Genomic DNA, 21,050 nt, shown 5'->3' with positions numbered 1-21,050 from the left:
TTCAATACTCTGCCTAAAATCAGTGTTGGGCTCTTGATTAAGGTACCGTGTTTGCTGGGAGTATTCTATTCCCATACAGTCTAAATGTCATGTTAGAGTCAGATCAAGATGGGTAACGTCAAACCCAACCTTTTCTACACCATCTTCTTTCTTCGTTTTGGCAAAGATTTCCCACATACTCTTATTTATGTGACTTGCTTCCCTGTTTTAGAGAAATGTGTTGATTAAAGTTCAAAGAAGGCTTAAACATGTCAGTTGTACTGTGTTTGGTAGCAGCTGAGCAGTTCAGAAGGAACAAAATTGTAACTCTCCATTGCAGCCTCTTGGCATAACACCACATGGGATTGAATTCTTATAAGCCATCTCAGAGTGAATCCTCCTGAATGTTCCAGAAATACTGAAAACTGGTGCTTCTGGAACCTGGGCACTGTCTGAATCAGCATGGTCCTTGTGGCTGTCTTCCCAGCAAGAAATTCTGTGCCAGTACAGGTGCTGTGGAAAGTTTACACCCCAGCTCCAGCACCTTGAAGAGGAAATAACCCTCTCTGAATAAAAAGAGCATGAAATGTTATGAAAGTGGACCTCTTCTTCTGTTAGAATTTATCTGCATTATTCTAACTTTGCTTGTTCTGCTATCATTTTGCCCAATTACGACTTCACTTGGTGAAGCTGTACTTAGTCAGATCTGCTTTGAAATTCAGTTAAACGCTTTTTAACTCTTCAGATGGAAAATCACTGGGAGTTTTGGTTTACGGTTTTCTTTTGGGTTTGATTGGGTTTGTTTTTTTTTTTTTTCCCCTTCTCTGTTTACTGAGGAGGATCTTTCTTTGAACGAAGACATACCTGGGAACTGGCAATTGCTTTACTTCCCTTATGCTTATAACCATATAGTACGGTTTTTTGCATTCTTAGGTTTTATTGGATAGAGCTAATTTAATAAATACACGTACTGAAGTTATTTGCACAGTAGATACTTGGAGTAGTGTAAAAATGTGAACTGGGGGAAGGGTAACAAATATCTTCCAAGGTCACACATATTGCTACCATTTAAAATATGTGTGGTGTTTAAAATATTTGTGGTGTGTCTATTTTTATCACCACTTTCTGCTTATTGTAAGTAATATATATGGCCAGGACCATATTTTTGTAGAAATTCAGCCAGGAGCAGTTGTCTTTTGCAGCAGTATTTTCTGACTAACCTGCATCAGGATGATTTTAGCTGTGGGTAAGTAGCACAGTCCCCTGCACCACAGACAGAAATCCAAGCAGAGTTTCTGTCAAGTTTCCTTACAGCCGATTCTTGCAGGGATCATGGTGGGTTACTGAAGAACTATCTTTTGACTCTAGTCTTTTCAAAAAGCTAGTTCAGAAGCAGGGAGATACAAATTTTGGGTGTAATTTACCAATAGAAGTGAGAGATCTGTTCAGACCAAACCTAATAGGTAGCTGTAATATCTTTTATGGGAGAAATGGATTTATTTGAAAAAAAATTAGCAAAATATTGTGTGTTCAAACTCTTCTTCAGGTAAGCACATGTTCTTGGGGAATAATGAAGCTGCCAGCTTTACAGATAAACATGCAGTGCTATTGCAGGCTTCAGTGCTTTCCATGTGCTACTGAGTGCAGGATATTGTGATTCTCAGAAAGCTGCTATTTCTATTTCAGATCCAAAGAAAAGCTGTGTTCTTAAAATGCTCTTTTTTGTTTCAAGTATACAGGTTAGTCTAGTGACAGTCTACTGTTTTCATCCAGAAAAGGTTTCACCTGTTCTCGAGACTAATAAAAATACCATTTTCTCTGTCAGTGACTATATTAGCAATTGTGGTGTTTATTGTGCATTTTTCAGACCTGTAATTTTTGCACAATTTCTGTGCTAGAAAACAGCAAATGATAATTTTCCGACCCACTGGGTAATTTTTGGGTGAGTTAGTCTTTGCTGGAATGGAAAGTACAATGCTGCTAAACATCTTGGTAGATGTGGATGACGAGTAGTGTCTCTAGGAGTCCTTATTAGGACCATTGTTATTAAATATCTTCATTAATGACATGGACAGTGGGGTTGAGTGCACCTTGGCAGATTGGCAGATGACACCAAGCTTGAGAGGTGCTGTTGCCACACCTGGATGAATGGGATGCCATCCAGAGGGACCTGGACAACTCGAGAAGTAGGCAGATGAGAATCTCATGTGGTTTAACAAGACCAAGTGCAAGGTGCCCTGAATCAGAGGGCTTTGGGGGTGCTGATGGATGAGAGGCTGGACATGACGCAGCAAGGTGCACTCATGGCCCAGAAAGCCAAATGTGTCTCTGGCTGCACCAAAAGCAGCATGGACAGCTGGTCAAGAGAGGGGATTCTGCCCTCTGCTCTGCTTTGGTGAGACCCCACCTGCAGTGCTGCATCCAGCTCTGGGGTCCCCCCCAGCAGGGAATATGTGGACCTGTTGGGTCAAGTCTAGAGGAGGAGCCACCAAGTTTAGCAGAGGGATGGAGCAACTTTCCTATGAGGAAATGCTGGGAGAACTGGGATCCTTCAGCCTGGAGAAGAGAAGGGTTTGGGGTGACATAATTGTGGCCTTCCTCCTGAAGGGAGCCTACAAGAAAGATGAAGGGAGACTTTTTGCAAGAATGTGTAGTGACAGGACACGGGGAAATGGATTTAAATTGAGGCTTATATTAGATACTAGGAGTAAGTTTTTTACTGTGAGGGTGGTGAAGCACTGGAACAGGTTGCCCAGAGAAGTTGTGGATGCCCTATTCCTGGAAGTATTTAAAGCCTGGTTGGGTGGGTCTCTGAGCAACCTGGTCTAGTGGAAGGTGCCCCTGCCCACAGCAGGGGGCTTGGGTCCCTTCCAACCCAAACCATTTTATGTGTTGTAACGATTGAGAAAATGCTGATTCAGAATATAGTTATCTTAATACATTTTGTAGACATAAATGTCTAGTAAGTAAGCATGTCTGAGATTTGCAGCAAGGTTGAAAATATTTTTTTGCTTCTCACAGTACTTACTGTGGAGTAGAAAGAAATGTAAAAGAGGTTAATCCAGCTCCCATACTGAGTTGAATGAACTACCCACAGGAGTGAAATGGGGGCACTGCTTCAATACTTAACCTGACTGCAACATGTGTGGCTGTCAGGCCAGCTTAGTGCTTTGGCCATTACTACTAGGTGAATGTTCTTGCCAACTTCACAGAGGCCTGTCGCATGAAATTTAGTTTTAAACGGATATGTTTTAAAAACCTTAGCCTAAATATCATCTTGAAGTTCAAAATTATTTTAAAATAAAATCAAGTCCTTAGGCATCCTATTATAGAGTTTTTTTCTTAGGTGTGTAGTAGTATTACACAAGTACAAAGATTTTTCCTTAAAGGTGCGATCCCATTTTAAAAATATTTAGCACATCCTTACCCTAGAAAAATTTTAGGTCACTTCATTCCACTACTAATTTGTGAATAACTGAGAGAAAATTAGCCAGATAAAAATATCTGACTAGACTTTGAAAACAACAAAATATTGTAAAAATTAGATGAGTGTTCTCCCCCAGCTGAAATTCACACCTTAGGAAAGGTATAAGAACAGGACAAGGATACGTGATACTTAATGTTGGTACTTTCTATTCTCCCACTATTTGCACTTTAAAATATCCCTGAGCCAAATGTGATTTTAAGTGCACCATAAATTTCTCTATTCTCTTCTGTATTACAGTAAAATTTTGTTATCCGATACCCTATATTGATTTAAATAAAGATTTCCCAGGAGTTTCACAGCTGAAACTGCATGGTATTTATTCTCTTAGTGTGTGTCTGTGTTTTTCTAAAACGTGTCTCCTGTTGACAAAAATTCACGGTGTGGGTTGAAAGGGTCCCTAAAGACTGTCTGGTTCCAACCCCCTGCCATCAGTGGAATCACCTTTCACTAGGTTGCTCAGAGCCTCATTCAAACTGGCCTTGAACACTTCCAGGGATGGGGCGTCCATAGCTTCTCTGGGGGCCTGTTTGCAGTGCCTCAATACCCTTAAAATAAATCTTTCTATTTCTTCTACTCTTAATGCAGGCAAACCACCACAGCAATTTCTGTGCTAGAAATCAGGCACACTCTACTGTTCACTGTGCTTTAAAAGCTGATCTAAATGGTAATTTTCAAAACCAGAAATCTGGGGGGGTTGGTTTTTGTGGTTGTTTTTTTGGTTTGGGGTGGGGTTTTTTTTTTGTTTCTGTGGGGTTTGTTGGTGTTTTTGTTTTGTTGTGTTTTGGGTTTTTTTTTTTTGTGGAGCTTTGGGGCTTTTTGTATTTCACAACCTGTTTTTTTTTATGAACATCATAAATGAAAATACTTGGGTTCTTGCTTATTAACAGATACGGTAAATGTACCTGGCTTCCAGTGAGTTCTGCTCAACCCTGTTTTTTTTCTTGTTTCTTTTTCTTTTTCATTCTTGTTGTTACTATATATATTTTTTAAAGTATATTAACTAAGGAATTAGGAGTTGAAACATTCTAAAGCACCTACTATTAGTTAAGCTTTTCAGGTCAACTTTATTATACATGTGATTGCATTTATCTTCTTTAGTGCGGGAAGTAGGGGTGTATAGCTTTACCTTAACAATACTTACCTTTAAGTCCTAGGTCATTTATGTAACTCCCAAGTACTTTTGGGCAAGCGTAAAGATTTTACTGTCTTGTCTTAGTGGAGTGTGTGCCATACTTTCCCTGTCCTCCCCCTACATCTTAATGCCTCTTTCTGCAGGCTGCTGAGGATTGGAAGATGACAGTGTGAATACACACATATTGAATATAATTGAAATGAGAAAATAAATTGATACGCTTGCACAACATGCTGTGGAAAAGGTTATGATGGTAGGAATAGACAAAGTTAGGGGAAACAAGCAGAAACATTCTCATATGCAGAAAGGAAGCATTTGAAAGAATGTACTCATTCTGTTTTCTCCTTATGAGAAGGGAGAAACTCAAAACCTCAGATTTCTCCAGCAGAGGTTGTGGTTCATCAACTCAAACTGCATGGATATCTTCAGGGCAAATGGTCGCTGAATACCAGTGGCTGATATGGTGTGTTTTAAGCAAAAAGAAATCTTCAACTATTGTGATAATTTTCTTTTCTACAAGTTATTGCCTAGCTCTTCCAAACTATGAAAATATAAGTGCAATTGCTGTAGAGATTAGGGCTGACAAATGTTCATTTTTTGAGGATGGTTCCTTCCATTATTATAGTGATAGCATTGGAACAGCTTTTAACATGTCATCAGTGTTTCTGAAATAAGGATCAGTCTTCTATTTTTTTTTCCAGGGTTTTACAGTGTGGCCTGCCAAATCACTGTTGCTCCAGGCTGAGCATTTCAGTATTTCTTATGCAAAGAACAGTTTTTAAATCATTGTGGTATTCTGAAATACAGCAGCCAAAATGCAAAATTACAAATTAGTGTTTTAAATACCGTTTAAATGCTTCTGTAACTCAAAAATATTTTTAATTAAAATTTAAAATTGGAAGCAGTAATTCATAACATCTAGAAGAGTTTTAATTGAGTAGAAGCATCAGATTTGTTTGATAGTAATATTTTCAAAGCATATATCATCCTAAGTGTAACATTGTAACTTCAAATAATAATTGCAGGTAATAAGGGAACGCTGTTGGGGTTCTTGGCAACAAAAATATACTGAGAAATGTACTTTTTTGTGTGCTGGGGTAATATGGCAAGCAGGAACCTTTAGAATTACTTTGTGTAGAAAGATAGTTAAACTTTTGTTTGACACTGAAATAAACAATAGACTTTCATAGATACAGTTTTCACAATAGTCTGACATGAATAACCTTGGGAAACCTTTTCTGGTTGTGTGAAACTCAGTCAGTATAACAAACATATTATTTACATGAGTGCATTAGCAGAGGACTAGATTTGATGATTCAGGAAGCTTGTTCCAGTCCTGTGTTTCTGGGGCTTAGAGCAATGAATGTGCTCAGCATGCAGACATGTTTCCATTTTATTCTTTTGGCCACATGAGGATAATTACGTAAAGTAGATATATGAAGAAGTTCTTTGTAGAGACAATTAGTGCTGCCAGTGCTGGAAGTACTTAAAAACCAGCAAAACCCCCTGATTTTTAAAGATTCTTTTTTGAAAAAGTGAGGTAACAGGTCATGAGGAATCCAGGCAATAGAGTTATCTTTTTTCCAAATCACGTGTTTTAACTTTGGAATTCAATACATAAGGGAGCTTTTACCCCTTGCAGGCCAAAGTATAAGATGCAGCAGTTTGTACTGGAGGATTTAAAACAAGAAGTCGCTGCTATGGGGCATTTATTAGTCCTCTGTGCTATCTTGTATGACAGCAGGGTTTGTTCCATATAGGTTACTCTTGATTCAATTCATTTTTGTTGATTGTTTTTTTCCGGCCTTCTCACTACTGGTGAAATTGTGCACATGGTATTTTTATTTAATTGTCTTCCTGACAGGCTATTAAGAAAAATGGCCTCCATTAGTGTGTCTGTGTTTACCTTAATGGCAGGCTCTTCTGGGGTTTCTTGGAGATAGACTTTTTTTTTTTTTTTACTTCCTTGCCTGTGTGTGGATGTGGATCCTTTTCCTAACCTCTGTTACCTTGTCCATGCTCTCGACTTCCTTTCTGCATTCTTCTCACCTGTGCCACTTCCCTGCAGTCTCTGTGCCCCTGCTGTGATGTCCCTTGCTCCACTTGTGCCTCAGCAGCCTTTTCTCTCCCCTTTGTCTCACCTGCTGCTGAATTTTTCAGGGAGGGACATCTGGTGCACATGGCTATACTTCAAAGGAAGTGCTGCCCATAGCAGGTGGAGCGAATCTAACCCGAGAGGCACAGAAGGCGTATTAGACATAGGGCAAGATCTTAAAGCTTTTATCTACTGTATTTAGGAAGAATACTTCAGGGCAAGGTACTGTTGGTGCATCATGAAAATGCAGTGCCTGCTGTGGTATCATGTATTATGGAGTACTTGGATAAGCCAAGGATGGGGAGTGCAAAACGGTTGTTGACAAAGGGCTGAAATTCAGAAGGCGGTGCCTCTAAGCCAGTGCTGCTGCAGGGTTGCTGGCACATCCTGTCAGTCCTTCCATAAAGAGAAGATTATGGGGTTTTTAATTCTACTAATGAGTACTTGATAGTTTGTTCCTTCTTTTGTTATATAAGCAAATTAATTTGACATGTAAGATTCATTCTTAAATTGCGTCCTAAAGCCATAGCCTGTTGTTCAAGTGAACTCGGAGAAATAGAGAGGCAGTTATTAAAATACTTACTGTAATGGCTGTCAGATAGATGCCATCTAAGTCTATAAGGAATCTTGACATCTGTGGCTCAGTTGAATGAAAATAATGTTTTTAATGACTCTTTTAGCCCTTTGCTTTGCTGACCAGCAGCATGAGCTACCTCTAGCTTTCTGCAGAAGGCTGGGCTTTTTACAGTTGATCACTGTTACTTTTACAAGAGCATCTATAAACAAATAGCTAATCCAAGAATTTGGTATGGTTGTCAGAAAGCCAATAATATTAAAATACAGTTATCTCCTTCAATGCATGCCTTTTTGGGAAATTGTGTGTTGGACTTTTTTTTGTTTCTGGGTGCATGCTGGCTCAACATTATTCATGGGAAATGTAAAGCTGTTTTTAAGTGTGTATTACTACATAGCTGTTACATTTTATGATCTGAATCTTTAAATCAGATAAATAGTCTTTGATAAAATACCTACTTGTTGAATTAAGCTTTGTGGCCACATATTCGCATTGTTTGTTTAAATTGAGATGCCCAATTAGTGTTTTAAATGGTAATGTAGTCTGCAATACATTTACTAAATAACACAGTTCTTTCTTAAGGCCTTTTGAGGTATTGAATTACTGCTTGCAAGACTGCCGTGCCTGAAAGGGAATAAATGTGAAGGATGACTTTAGCCTTGGGAAGCTAGTTTTTTTCCCAGTAATTTTTTTATTATCAATGAAGAAGAGCTTTGGCAAACTGAATCTGTATGGATTGGAGGAGAAATCACCTTTCTCTGTTAATAATTCCTATTAAAGCATCCCTAATGATGGCTGTACTAAAGTCTGTCTGTGATTTTTTTTTTCCCCAAGGGTATATGATTCAGTTAACTAAACAACTTCCTTAAATACCTCTCTCCCTTGCTTCCCAACCACCACAGAAAAAAAAAGAAACCACAGACCAGCTAAAGCTCAACAACAAACACAAACAAACCCCACAATCATTACCAACTTGGATAAAGAGGGTATTCTTGAGACAGCTCCAGTGCAGCTCAGCCCGTACCTGTCCATGCAGCTCAGTGAAATACATTTGAAGGTGCTGACAGAGTTGACTGGTGGCATTGCAGAGATTCTATACTTGAAGGATTGTGAAGACTAGAAAAGGGAAGAAAACGGGAAGAAAAGCAAATGGCACACCCATCTTGTAAAATGATCAGAAGGACAATTCAGGAAAGGCAGTCAATTGACCTTAGTCCTTAGGAAAATCATGGAGTTGGTGCTCTTGGAACTAGTTTCTGGGCAAAGGAAGGAGAAGGTCATTTGGAATAGTATGGATTTACCAAGTGTTTGACTAATGGCATTGCCTTTTGTAATGGGATGAGTAGATCTGTGAGTGAGGGGAAGACATGGGGTCACCAACCTTGACTTCAGCGAGGGTTTTGAGCTCTTCAGTGACACCATCCTTGTGCCACAGGCTAGACTGCAGTACTGCTGGATACATAGAAAAACTGGTCTAAAAGGTAGTGCCTAAGTGTTCATATTCTGCCTGAAGGCTGTTACAAGTGGTGTTCTTCAGGGCCATCTTGTTTAACCACCAGAGGAGATACAGGGTATGCTTACTGAGTTTGGCAGCACTAGACTTACACTCTCCTGTTCTGTATCAATAAGAAAGAACACAGCCAGGATATTGAGGAAGATCTTACCCTCTGTTTGGCTCTTGCTGGGTAAGAGCCCTCAACCGGCATGGTCTGAATTCAGCATTGACCCTGCTTTATGGAGAATGTGAGCCTAAGAGACCTTCCGAGGTTTGCTTCCACCTGAGTAATTCTGTGATTCATTTAAATTACATTTGAGGTTCTCAAAGTGTTACTTTCAAACCTTAATGTTTAAGGGACTATTCAGGAGATGGAATAAATAAACACACAAAATGCTAAATTAATAATGATAAAATTGTATCATAGAAGCTTAATAGGTTATGATACGGATCTGTGCTTTTTTTCCAGTGATTTTGTGTCTGCTTCTTTGAATATCTGATAAATTCATCAATACTTATTTGTTAGTTACTCATTCACATAGTGGGGATAGTATGTCCTGTTTGTCATGCTTTTTCGCCCATGAAATACTCAGTTTTGAAATCTCTAGTTCTGCCTCTGAGCCCATTCTGTATAAGTCTGTGTCTTTGCAGTATCAGGTTTTTTTCACCTCACGTACATTGTGTGCAGATGCTCCCAATCTGTGTAGGTCCCCAACCTCCAGCTACGTGACAAAACAAGCATACTTTGATACACAAATTTCTCTCTGCCTAAACTAGAAGATCAGTTAGTTGTGGTTGGAGCGGTGTTGCCTATTTATTACAAGTTTTCAATGTCTTACCCCCATAAATGTTTCTGCATGGAAGGGCTCTTCCTGAAAATTGTTAGTTGCCACTGTTGACCAGTTGCGGTCTCGCGTGCAAACAGAAGTGGCATCCCCCCTTGGCCAGAGATGCCCTGTCACTGTGCTGGTTTGGTTCTGATGGCCAGTTTCTTGTATCACTGTGTAGATAATAATGCAGAACAAGTTGTGGTTGAAACCCATTCAGACTTGGTGCTGTGACAGGGGAGCTGTTCTGGCACCCAACAACCCTCTGGGTGGAGAACCTTTACCAGATATCCCACGTAAACCTCTCCTGACTCAGCTTTGTGCTGTTTCCGTGAGGCCTGTCGCTGGTCACAAGAGTGAAGAAGAGATCAGTGTCTGCCCCTCCTCTTCTCCTTGTGAGGATGTTGAAAGTCACAATGAGGTATTCCCTCAGCCTCCCCTTCCCTAGACTCAACAGACCAAGGGACCTAATATAGCTCCCCTCCAGACCCTTCACCATCCTTGTGGCCCTCCTTTGGATGCTCTCTAATAGTTTAATCTCTTTCTTTTATTGTGGCACCCAGAACTACCCCCAGCACTCGAGGTGAGGCTGCCCCAGCTCAGAGCAGAGCAGGACAATCCCCTCCCTTGCCCAGCTGTGCCTGATGCGCCCCAGGACAGGGTTGGCCCTCCTGGCTGCGCGGGCACTGCTGGCTCATGTTCAACTTGCCATGGACCAGGACCCCCAGGTCCCTTTCCATGGCAGTGCTTTCCAACCTCTGATTGCCCAGTCTCTACGCACAACCAGGGTAGCCCCATGCCAGGCGCAGAATCTGGCACTTGCCCTTGTTGAACTTCATATGGTTGTGCAGCTTTCTAACTTGTCAAGGGAATCTCCACCCTTGAAAGAGTTGACAGCTCCTCCCAATGTAATATTGTTAGCAAACTTAGATGACATTACTTTGAGTCCTGTGTCTGGGTGATTAACATGAAAGTGTAGATGAGAACCAGGATGGATCTTTGTGGAACTCCAGTAGGAGCAGGTCACCAGTCTGATGTCACCCCATTCACTGTAACCCTTTGTGCCCAACCCATGATCCAGTTGCTCATCCATCGTGTAACAGGGTTGTCCAGCTGTGAGCTGGATGCTTTGTGCAGGACACTGTGAGAGACAGTATCAAAGCTTTGCTGAAGTCCAAAATGGTTACATCTACTGGCTTTCCCAGATCAGCTCAGTGGTTTGCCCTGTAGTAGAAGGAAATCAGGTTTGACAAGCAGGACTTTTCTCTCATGAAGCCCTGCTGGCTCTGATCATTGACTGCATGGTGCTCCAGGTGTTTTTCAGTACCTCCCAGAATAATCTTTTCCATGAAGTTTTTGACCTTTTTGTTGCAAATGTTTAAAGAGACACCAGTAATTTGAGGTAGCAAACTGAAAGAGAATTATTTTGTGTGGTCTGTCTTCTGCCTTGTTTGTTCTGTGCACTTCACTGCATTTTGGACACAGCCATTTTCACTGACTGGTGAGCTGAACACATCCGTTCACATGCTGTGTAAGGAGTTCTTGGGTGTGAATATGCCAGTCAAGGAAACGGAAAGGCACTTGAAAGAAAGATCAAAATATATATACAAGGAATACGTGTAGTTGTTTGGGTTTTGTTTCTTACAGCAGTGGTGTTTGCTAGTACATTAAATTAATAGGCAGAAACTCCTGTGGTGTACATCATGATTTGTTCCATAATCATTTTATTTTACATAAAAGCTTCCTATTAGCTGACCTTCAGCCTCTTAAGGGACTGAGTAGTTAGGCCTTTCCTATACCAATGTCATTTGCAGTTCCTCTAAAGTTTGCATATTTCTAAAACAACTTTAATTTTGATTCATGTGGGAAATAGATCGTTGTGAAGTAATAATGATTTGAATAATTATTGTTGCTTTCAGGGACTTACAAACTGTTCTTCCTCATCTGGATTGTTGGATTTGAGTGTTGTGGGAAATGCCAGTAGTGTTGCCAAACATGTCTGTGTTCACAGCTCTCACAGATCTATTTCAAGTGCTAGTGTTCTTATAACTTTTGGGAGTAGAGACTATGACATTTGAGATACTTCTGTTAACATAAATAACTTAAACCTGAGCACTTTCAGTGTGTGTGGTATAAACCAATCAATTGCGCAGTGAGTGATTATGTTCCTTAGTCAACGTTAGTTTCAGGGAATCTCAGGAGATTAAAAAAAACAGGAAATTGAGCTGTTGTAGGTTTGAAATGGAAGTGTAGCTGAGCTTTTTCCTGTGTCCTTGTTGCTGTAGTGAAGTCATCTGTAAATGCTTCTAATTTATCACTTTGGATGCAAGTAAAACATGGAAATTTTTAATTGTAGTGTCCTGGTTTGGTGTGAATTTTTTTAGTTTTCCTTTTTATTAATGTTTGTAGTTTGCAGCTGTGTTTTTTGGATACGCTTTTTTAACTTCAAAAGTTACTGTATTTTTCACCCCAGACAATTGAGAGGCATGTTACTGCTAAACCATCCTGTGCTTTGTTTATTGCCTTGTTCTAAATGTACATTGCCAAATTTTGATGGTACAAGTGCTGCCTTAACAGAACTGTTAGTGACTGTTGGAACAGCACAATGCAGCACACGCAGTTGTGTTCGCACAAAGCAAAGAATAAACCTCTGTCTGTGAGTGTTCATTGGTTTCAATAGGCTTTTCAGTAGCTCTGCATATTACAATTCTTAGCACCTAGAGTACATTCATATTCATTACGGCGGTACAGTTCAGCCCCTGCTTGTGACTTGATTTTTTTTCTTTTCCATCCCCTCCTTGACCAGAGCATGAAGTAGAATGATTTTTCTAGTGCTAGTAATGTGCTCTAGGAGATGTTATGGCTCTTTTCTCAAAATTATGGAAAATGCATCTTTTGGCTTCTTTCATCTTGTAAGAAACTTATTAAATACTAGAATATTTAAAGCTTTTGGAATCTTTCATGATGACCCTTGTGGCTGTTGAGACTGAGAGGTGCTGGGCATGTATGGCATGCAATCGTTTCTATGAACAATTAGTGGAAGAACTGATTGGTATGTAGTAGTCCCATCTTTTAAAGGTCTGAATACTTGCTTCTTTATTTGAATGTATGGAGGATGGGGGGATTGATTCTTTGAATGCTAGATAGCTGTTTAAAATGCTTTTTTTGTTTGCTTGTAACTTGGCTGTTTTATTTGAACACTTCTTTAAACTAAATGGCTTTTGATACTCTGCCCCTATTTTATTGTAGGTATCTGTCTCTTGAGTTCAAAATTACTGATATAATAAATGTGGGGTTTGCTTATGCATATAAACAAAAATTCTCTTCTTGCAAATAATATTGAGATTAGCAAATAAATCCTGATTCTTTTGCACACAGCAAAATCAATGATTTTTTTGCCTTCATCTCTAATATATGGTTAACATCCCTATGAAATGAAACAGGCTTATCTTCGTGAAAAAAAAGAGTACATTTGACAGTGTGAATTAATTGGACCCTTTTGTTTTTTAGAATGACTTCATGTTTAAAATACCTGATATCCCAGTAATGAGGTGTTCAGACAGCTGTTAGGTTTGAGCATTTGATTAATGCATTTAATATGTTAATATATGGCATATTACCTTTGTAGATGAACCGACTAGTCCTAGTATTGACCATGATATTGCACACATTCCTGCTTCTGCTGTTATTTCTGCATCTGCTTCTCAAGCACCAGCTATAACAACTGTTCCTCCCAGTCCTACATCTCCAATCCCTTTAATTCGGCGACAGCTTTCACATGATCATGGTGAGCGTTGATTTCATTCTTTTTCTCTTGCAACTTTTTTCCTTTCACACTCTGGAGATCAGAAATGGAAATTGTAAACTCTTTTTCTGCATGAAATAAATCACAACAATGTAATTCACAAGTTCCTGCGTACTCAAAAATTTCTGTTTCTTTGTAGAATCCATCCGGCCTAGTGTCCTGGATAGCCAGCCTGCTGCAAAAACTGAGAGATCAAAGTCGTATGATGAAGGACTGGATGACTACAGAGAAGAGGGAAAATCGTGAGTTCGTGGAAAAATCAGTTATTTTGAACATCTGTTTTTTTAAGTGTCCAAAATCTCATTTGAACATTTGTTTTTCTTCCAACAGATCCATTAAGCATGTATCTAGTTTAAAGGGGATTAAGGTACGTAAATGTATATATAGCTTCTAAATGTTACCCATACTGCTGTGACAAATGGTTTGAATTATACAGGTCTGTTTTACAAAGTGATGTACTAAACAGACAGGAAGTTTATTGGAATGGCTACTGATCAAACTGCTGATGTATGCAGCATATAAGTCAACATGGTCTCTTTTTTCCTGGACTCATCACAGGGTCCTTGATTTTCATGTTCCTCAGTCTCTGTAAACAAAGCGTATTAAATATGGTGGCCTTTTGTGAAAACTCACTAACGAGAGTCTTAAGATTTGTGGAGTTTCTCAAAGTATTCTTGGCATGGGTAAGGTCACTATTGTTGTGTGTAAACTTTAGAAATTATATTTTCCCGGGACCGTATTCCTGGGGACATTTTTAATGTGAGAAACATCTTGAACATAGGAACTGTATGCAAATATCTATAGAATTACACTGTGGGGTTCTTTCTTTGATGTTTGCTCTAGGTCCCAGACAGCCAGAAATCTTCTGAAGACTCTGGTTCCCGAAAAGATTCTTCTTCAGAGGTGTTTGGTGATGCCTCCAAAGAAGGATGGCTCCATTTTCGTCAGCTTTTCACAGACAAAGGAAAGGTATCTGTCATGTTTGGGTTCTTAACCTAGGACAAATGCTAAGCTGGTGACAAACTAAGATAAGAAACTTCAAGCCTTCCTGTTTAGGTTTTTTTTTTTTTAGAGGGGATAAGATCATCAATAAGACTGTCAAAATTTTAGATCTGTTAGAAATTGACTTCAATCAATTCCTCAGCTTCGTCTAGAGACAGCTTTCTAAACTGTTTTAATTTTACATTTTAAAGCATCTGTTGAAGTACACTAATTTCTAATGATTAATTAAATAATAAGGATCAGTCCCTTGGTAGGTGTAGTTGTGTTTTTTTCCTCTTTCCTAATAATGAAAAAAGTTGTAATTTCTGTGAATTTTGCAGAGTTGAGTTCAAATTAACCTTCCACACAAATACAGACTAATGCTTAAGGAAAACTGGGTGTCTGGAATTGCAGTGGTGTGAAAATACCATTCTGACTTGAAGGCAGTTTAGAAGCCTTGGGCAAGAGCTCCCTAAAGACCAGACCAGAAATTGTCTCATTCTGTTTCTTACTGCTCTCACATGTGAACTCACACTCAGTGGGTGGTTTGGGAGGGCAGGTTATCAAGCAGTTCACTCCCTGTAATGGAGAGCAATTAATGAATCCCACTTTGTGTAGTCTTTCTGCCAGCCAGGTGAGTAGCCTTTCTTTGTAAAACTTCTGGAGATAGTTTTGCAATCCAGAATGCCCTGTAACGAGTAAGCGAACTGACACCTTGGTTGCTGTTTTTCAGCGAGTTGGTGGGAGCATTCGGCCATGGAAGCAGCTGTATGTTGTTCTTCGAGGTCATTCACTTTATTTGTACAAGGATAAAAAGGAACAAGTGACCCTCTCTGAGGAAGAACAACCTATAAGCATCAATGCTTGCTTGATAGACATCTCGTACTGTGAAACCAAGAGGAAAAATGTATTTAGACTCACCACATCAGACCGCGAGTATCTGTTTCAAGCTGAGGACAGAGATAATATGTTAGCATGGATTAAAGCAATACAAGACAACAGCAACTTAAATGACGAGGTGATTGTATAACATATAAAGCAGAAGTTGTAGGTTTTGCATTTTAATTAAAAATGTATTATGTTTTCTTGTAATGAATAGTTGAACAGGAGAATTAATTTTTAATTACCCATTTGACCAAAATGCCTACAGAACATAAAAGAAAATGAGGTGAAACGAAAGGTAACTGAGTAAATCAGTAGTTTAAAAAAAGTCAGTGTAATAATAATCAGAAAATAGATGTTTGAAATAAATTAGTTAATGCTGTTGCGCATTTGACTACAGACACACTTCAGAGTAAACTGATCTGCCAAAAATACCTAACCTTTTTTAAAAGATAATTGCAGCTTGAGGACCAGTGTGGTCTCTCTTCAGACTTGCGTTGCAGAGTGGTGTGTGCAGTAGTACAGTGTGAAGAGTTTCTCAGTAGTTAAAAAATGAAATTTTGAAGATGTCTGTTTCTCTGATTAAAAGCTGATGTTTCTGTGGATTAAATTAATGCTCACTGCCAAAGGCAAACATCTGCTGTTGCACATAAGGTATCAATATCTGTCCCAATATTGTCCATTGTGTGTTTTCATTGCAGTGATGAGCAACAGAGGAATATTTTCATGTCTGTGGTCATGCATATCTGCTCAGATTCAAAATAATTATCCAAAGTATTACACAGACAGATAAAAAAGCAGATTCGAATTCATGTCTTTTTCAGCTGTATTTGTAGTAGCAGTTAGTTTTCTAAGTAATATGTGCACATAGGATTGGATATTTTGGAGTATTAATGTGTGTTTACTTGCATTTTTTCTGTTTAAACTTACTTTCAGTTTAAGAGGTATGAATCAGATCATACGGCTTCGAAAAAAACCGCCATGTAAATAGCACTACTTGATTTGTAATTGCTCACTTTTATTTTCCTTGTGGTTTTTAAGTGTTCCGTCTTTAGTGTTCTCAGGAACTGCCTGTTAGGATGTTTGGTTTGGTTGAGGGTTTGGGTTTTTTTGAAGTGGACTGAATTGTTGAATTCTATACTTATTTGGTTACCAGAAGAGTTAATCATATTCTGAAAGGATTTTTTTTTCTATTTTATAAGATTATAAAGTATTTCTCAATTTATTTTATAGGATACTGGTGTTACTAGCAGAGATCTAATAAGTCGAAGGATTAAAGAGTACAGTACAATGATGAGGTGGGTGAATTATATGTTGCCAGTAGTTTTTGTGGGGCTCTTATTTAGCTTCTTTCAACTGAAGTAATCTCTCTCGTTCAGTTCTTCAAGCAGCAAAACAGAGCCATCTCCCAAAACACCTCGCCAGAGTCTGAGTATCAGACAGACTCTGCTTGGAACTAAAGCAGAACAGAGGACTCAGAGTCCCCATTCTCCTAAGGATGAGACGGAAAGGAAGCTTCTCACTAAAGGTCTGTATGTTTTGTGTATTTTAGTTCCCTTCTGCCCCAGTGCAAGGCCATCAAGGTGCCCTTCTCAGGTATTTTTGAATTCATGAATATACAGATGCAAACCAAGTATTAGCCAGGGCTTTTAAGCTGCAGCTCTGGTCACTCATTTCTAGGAACTACTTCGTCTCAGATTCTGAAACTTTTTATTTTAGTCCCTTCTCAAGGTGTTTTTGTGGGTTTTTCTCCCTACAGCTACATGTAGAGCTGACAGTAGTAAATACAGGTTGTTAAGTTTTTTGAGAGGAAAATTTTGACAAACTTCGGAAATAATTTTGTATGTAATTTATACTTTTGTCTCCAGCTGACTTGGAAGTGACAAGGTAAATATTTCCATTAAAGTGCTTCCAAAGTATAGAACAGATTTTTTTTTTTTTTTTAATTTTTAAAACATAGAAGTGAACTTTTTTATTTTTTTGGGGAATAAAATTAATGCTTCCCGAGTTCTAAAAAAGTCTGATGAGCTGGCACTGCAAACTTGAACCAGTATCTGAACTCCATCAAATAACGTCACAAACTACTCTTTTTTATTTTTTTTTTTTTTTTTTACTTTTTTTTTGCATTTAGTGTGTAACCATGCAGTACTTCACATCAGACTGTTCTTTAAAAAATCTGTACAAATTCAGACAACTGGATAAGCAACCACTTTTGATCAACCACTTTGGAGTGATTCAGTCTTGAATTTAAGCTATCAGTGAATTCTGGTTTTTGTTGCCAAAAAAATGTCCCTTTGCTTCTGCAGTGCTACACATGTAACTAAATTGCACATGGTGGGTAAATCGCAAATCTCCTGAAAGAGTATCTCCAGAAATAAGAAAGAAGTACTTACTGTTTTAGATGACTTGCAGTGCAAGATAAATGGAAATTGCAGTTTATTACAAGAATTCTATAGCAGAGGTAAACAGAGCAATTGAATTTATAATCTGATTTTGGGATACAGAATACTTTAAGTGAGTAATGTTTAGAATTATTTAGAAGTGACTAAAATCTGGTAATTTCTGAAAGAGTGAGTAAGTTTGCACAAGTGTGAGCATGGCTCTAGAGTTTGATGGGTATTTTGTGCAGCAGTGTGATTCCGTGGAGACATAGTGTAGTGCTACTAAATGTAGATTTTAATTTTATAAAATTTTAGTAGTTTATATGAATTTCAAGTTTAAATTTAGTAGTGATAAACTACTTCTTTTAGTGTTAGTATGATGAAATGCCACAGTACCATCCAGCTACTTGCTTTTCTAAGTCTGGGGTGTGAGTATGTTCAGATTGATCTTTCGAACCACAGAAGAATAACAGAAGTTGTGTTGAAGAGGGACTAATGTTAAATGAATTGTTGCATAAAGCCAGGCTGGTAAATGCTAAAAGTGCAGCAGGTGTCACTTGCTCTTTGCAAATATGTTACCTATATTAAGTCCATTTTATGGCATAAAGGTTCTTATTTTTTCTTCTTTATTTTCTTTTTTCCCACTGTCCTAACAACAAAAAGATGAGACAAGCCCACCAAAAGACAAAGGGACATGGAGAAAAGGCATTCCAAGCATTATGAGGAAGACATTTGAGAAGAAGCCCTCTGCTGTTGGAACATTTGGTGTTAGACTAGATGACTGCCCTCCAGCTCATACCAACAAAGTATGGAAGTAGAGTTTTTCTTTCACTGTGAATTTAAAGTACATTTTTAATTGATTACTTATCTACACAACTCTTTTTCTTCAGTATATTCCACTGATTGTTGATATATGCTGCAAACTGGTTGAAGAAAGAGGTCTTGAGTACACAGGTATTTACAGAGTGCCTGGAAATAATGCTGCCATCTCAAGTATGCAAGAAGAGCTCAACAAAGGAATGACTGACATTGATGTTCATGATGATGTAAGTCTTCGATCACACTATTTTCATATTAAAATCCCTAAAACTTCTGGTTGTGTTATGATCATAGAAATACAAAGCATGCCTGACCTTTCCTTTTAACCACATAGAAATGGCGTGACTTGAACGTGATAAGCAGTTTGCTGAAATCCTTCTTCCGAAAGCTCCCAGAGCCCCTCTTTACCAACGGTAGGTTGTTTTCATTACAGGTCTGTCTTTTGGAATTGCAGTTGGACAGTTGTCTTAAAACATTCAGGTTATTTGAGAGAAAATCCAGGGAGATCATCCCCACTCTGCAATAAATGTTGTCTTTCCTAAAGAGTAGGGAGTTATGATGATCATCTTAAGAATTAATGAGAGGTGTAAGTAGTAGTTTCTCTGATGTGAAGGGATTAAGAATATGCAACTAAGAGAGTAAAACTTTCAGTTCTACTGTTGCATGCAGTATTCAAGGAAAGCTGGTTTTTCTTTTTCCCTGCTGTCATACAGAACATGCATTTACAGTGTAATGGGCTAATTTATGATTTCCAGAGGTCATTCTGTTATGTATGTTACTACTAGTCAGGGGAAAGTGGGGCTGGCAGATGGGGGTTTATATGCACACATATATTGATATAAAAACCTCATATATAATTTCTGCTTTTTTAACAGACAAATATGCAGATTTCATAGATGCCAATAGAAAAGAAGATCCTGTTGAGCGTCTGAAAACACTGAAGAGACTGGTAAACTAAAATCGTTGTGTTGTAGGTGCACTACAAAATTACCATTAAATGTTCAGTGTTCTGAATAGTGATTGTTTGTTTCAGATTCATGATTTACCTGAACACCATTATGAGACTCTCAAGTTTCTTTCTGCACACCTGAAGACAGTAGCAGAGAACTCAGAAAAGAACAAGGTATTAGAAAGAGACATATAATGTATTTTTGTTTGTTTCATTAAGTATTTTTTTTGTGCAGGATCATGTCTAATAAAGGTGATAATTTATTGTTGTAGATGAAATTAGGGAGTGCTGCTATGTGGAGAAGATTTTCATTAGTCTAAGTACTCCTGCAAAATATCCACATGTTCAGTGCGAATTAAGTTTATTCAAACTGGTAGTCAGTCTTTTGGGAATAACTTCTTGCATCCTAAATTTATACCAATTCTGTGAATTTCCTGTAATCCAGTCTAGACACCAGTAAGACTGTGCCTGGGCAGGGCAGACGTGAATAAACCTGCTGACAGAGGTTGTCACATCAGCTTTCTTTGTAGCCTGGCTTCTGGATGCTTGAGAGATTTTAAGACTAGGACTTGCTACAATTACTTGAGTATTCGATTACCCTATAGATGCTGTTTGACTGGCTTTAAGGAAGAGAATGCATAATGTAAATGGTGGTAGTTCATCACTACTGGGTCTGTTTCCACCACTAAGTATAACTTCTTGTAATTTCCATAGGGTGGGAAAGGGGTAGTTTGTGTTAAGTGCTTCTGTGCGTGCTATAATCCTTCAGTAAATGCTAATAATAATGTCCCTTTTTTCAGCTCTCAGGGAGGGGTAACTGAGTGCAAAACTGTCCATTATATGGGTGTGCTTATGGATGTTTACCTCAGGGCAGGTAATGTGGTGGCTTGGCTACCAGTGTGCAGGGTACAGGAAAAAATTTGATATAATTGATGGTATATAGAAGAGCCTGTGGCCAAATCATCTTAAATTGTTCAAAAAATCAGTTGAGGTGAAAATCGTAAGTTCTGCAAATAATACCTTCCAGTTAAATATGAAAGAAAAGTATTTGTGTGTTCATAGAAAAAAAATCAACAGATTATAAAATTTAGTGAAATTACAGATAATATTATAAGGAATTTGTAGTAAATGTCATTTTTAAGTGCAGTGCCTAAAGGAAGCTTTTTTATCACTTTAGTTTTTTGGCGGACTGTATAAATGTTAAATGCTGTTATATTGTTGAATATATAAGGCTAGATGAATGAGGTGTTGTTACAATTGTGTGACTTCTCAAAAGACACAATTCAAGAAAGCACTAGAGCTTGTGTCATGTTTGCAACTCACTTCTGGTAACCACAAAGACTTTGCCTCCTGTATATTACTGGTCTATTCTATACCAGAACAGTAAACTCTAAGTTAAAGAAGTAAGCAAAAATAGAAGGTAAGTTCTATTGCTTCTTGAAATTATTTATCAAAGATGTAACATTAGTCATATACTTTGGAGCGACCTGATCACACAACACAACACCAAGCCCATCTCACAAATAGATGTCTTGGGTCTGTGATGTTTGTTCTGCCACCTCCTCTGAAGTTGGTGTAAATTGAATGAGGTCTTTGTCAGTAAATATAATAGAGTATTTGATTGCCAGCTTAATTTTTTTGTGT

The 21,050-nt window shown here is 38.4% G+C and overlaps 1 protein-coding gene across 2 annotated transcripts in view; it reads left to right on the top strand.

Moving 5' to 3' along the window:
• The window catches only part of ARHGAP21 (Rho GTPase activating protein 21), a 112,926-nt gene that overhangs the window by 84,827 nt on the left and 7,049 nt on the right, over positions 1–21,050 (top strand). For both annotated transcript variants that reach the window (XM_066199130.1, XM_066199137.1), the window contains exons 9-20: positions 13,218–13,376; positions 13,534–13,636; positions 13,725–13,761; positions 14,238–14,363; positions 15,109–15,393; positions 16,491–16,555; positions 16,637–16,785; positions 18,302–18,444; positions 18,529–18,684; positions 18,792–18,870; positions 19,333–19,406; positions 19,491–19,580. In XM_066199130.1, the coding sequence (XP_066055227.1) occupies positions 13,218–13,376; positions 13,534–13,636; positions 13,725–13,761; positions 14,238–14,363; positions 15,109–15,393; positions 16,491–16,555; positions 16,637–16,785; positions 18,302–18,444; positions 18,529–18,684; positions 18,792–18,870; positions 19,333–19,406; positions 19,491–19,580 (1,466 nt within the window). The remainder of the gene's footprint in view (positions 1–13,217; positions 13,377–13,533; positions 13,637–13,724; positions 13,762–14,237; positions 14,364–15,108; positions 15,394–16,490; positions 16,556–16,636; positions 16,786–18,301; positions 18,445–18,528; positions 18,685–18,791; positions 18,871–19,332; positions 19,407–19,490; positions 19,581–21,050) is intronic.

Source organism: Chamaea fasciata, unplaced genomic scaffold (assembly GCF_029207755.1).
Source record: "Chamaea fasciata isolate MVZ Bird 193981 ecotype frontalis unplaced genomic scaffold, bChaFas1.0.hap1 SCAF_1, whole genome shotgun sequence".
Classification (NCBI taxonomy): Eukaryota; Metazoa; Chordata; class Aves; order Passeriformes; family Sylviidae; genus Chamaea; species Chamaea fasciata.
The sequence above is the reverse complement of the archived record's forward strand: the minus strand, read 5'-3'. Positions and strand labels throughout refer to the sequence as shown.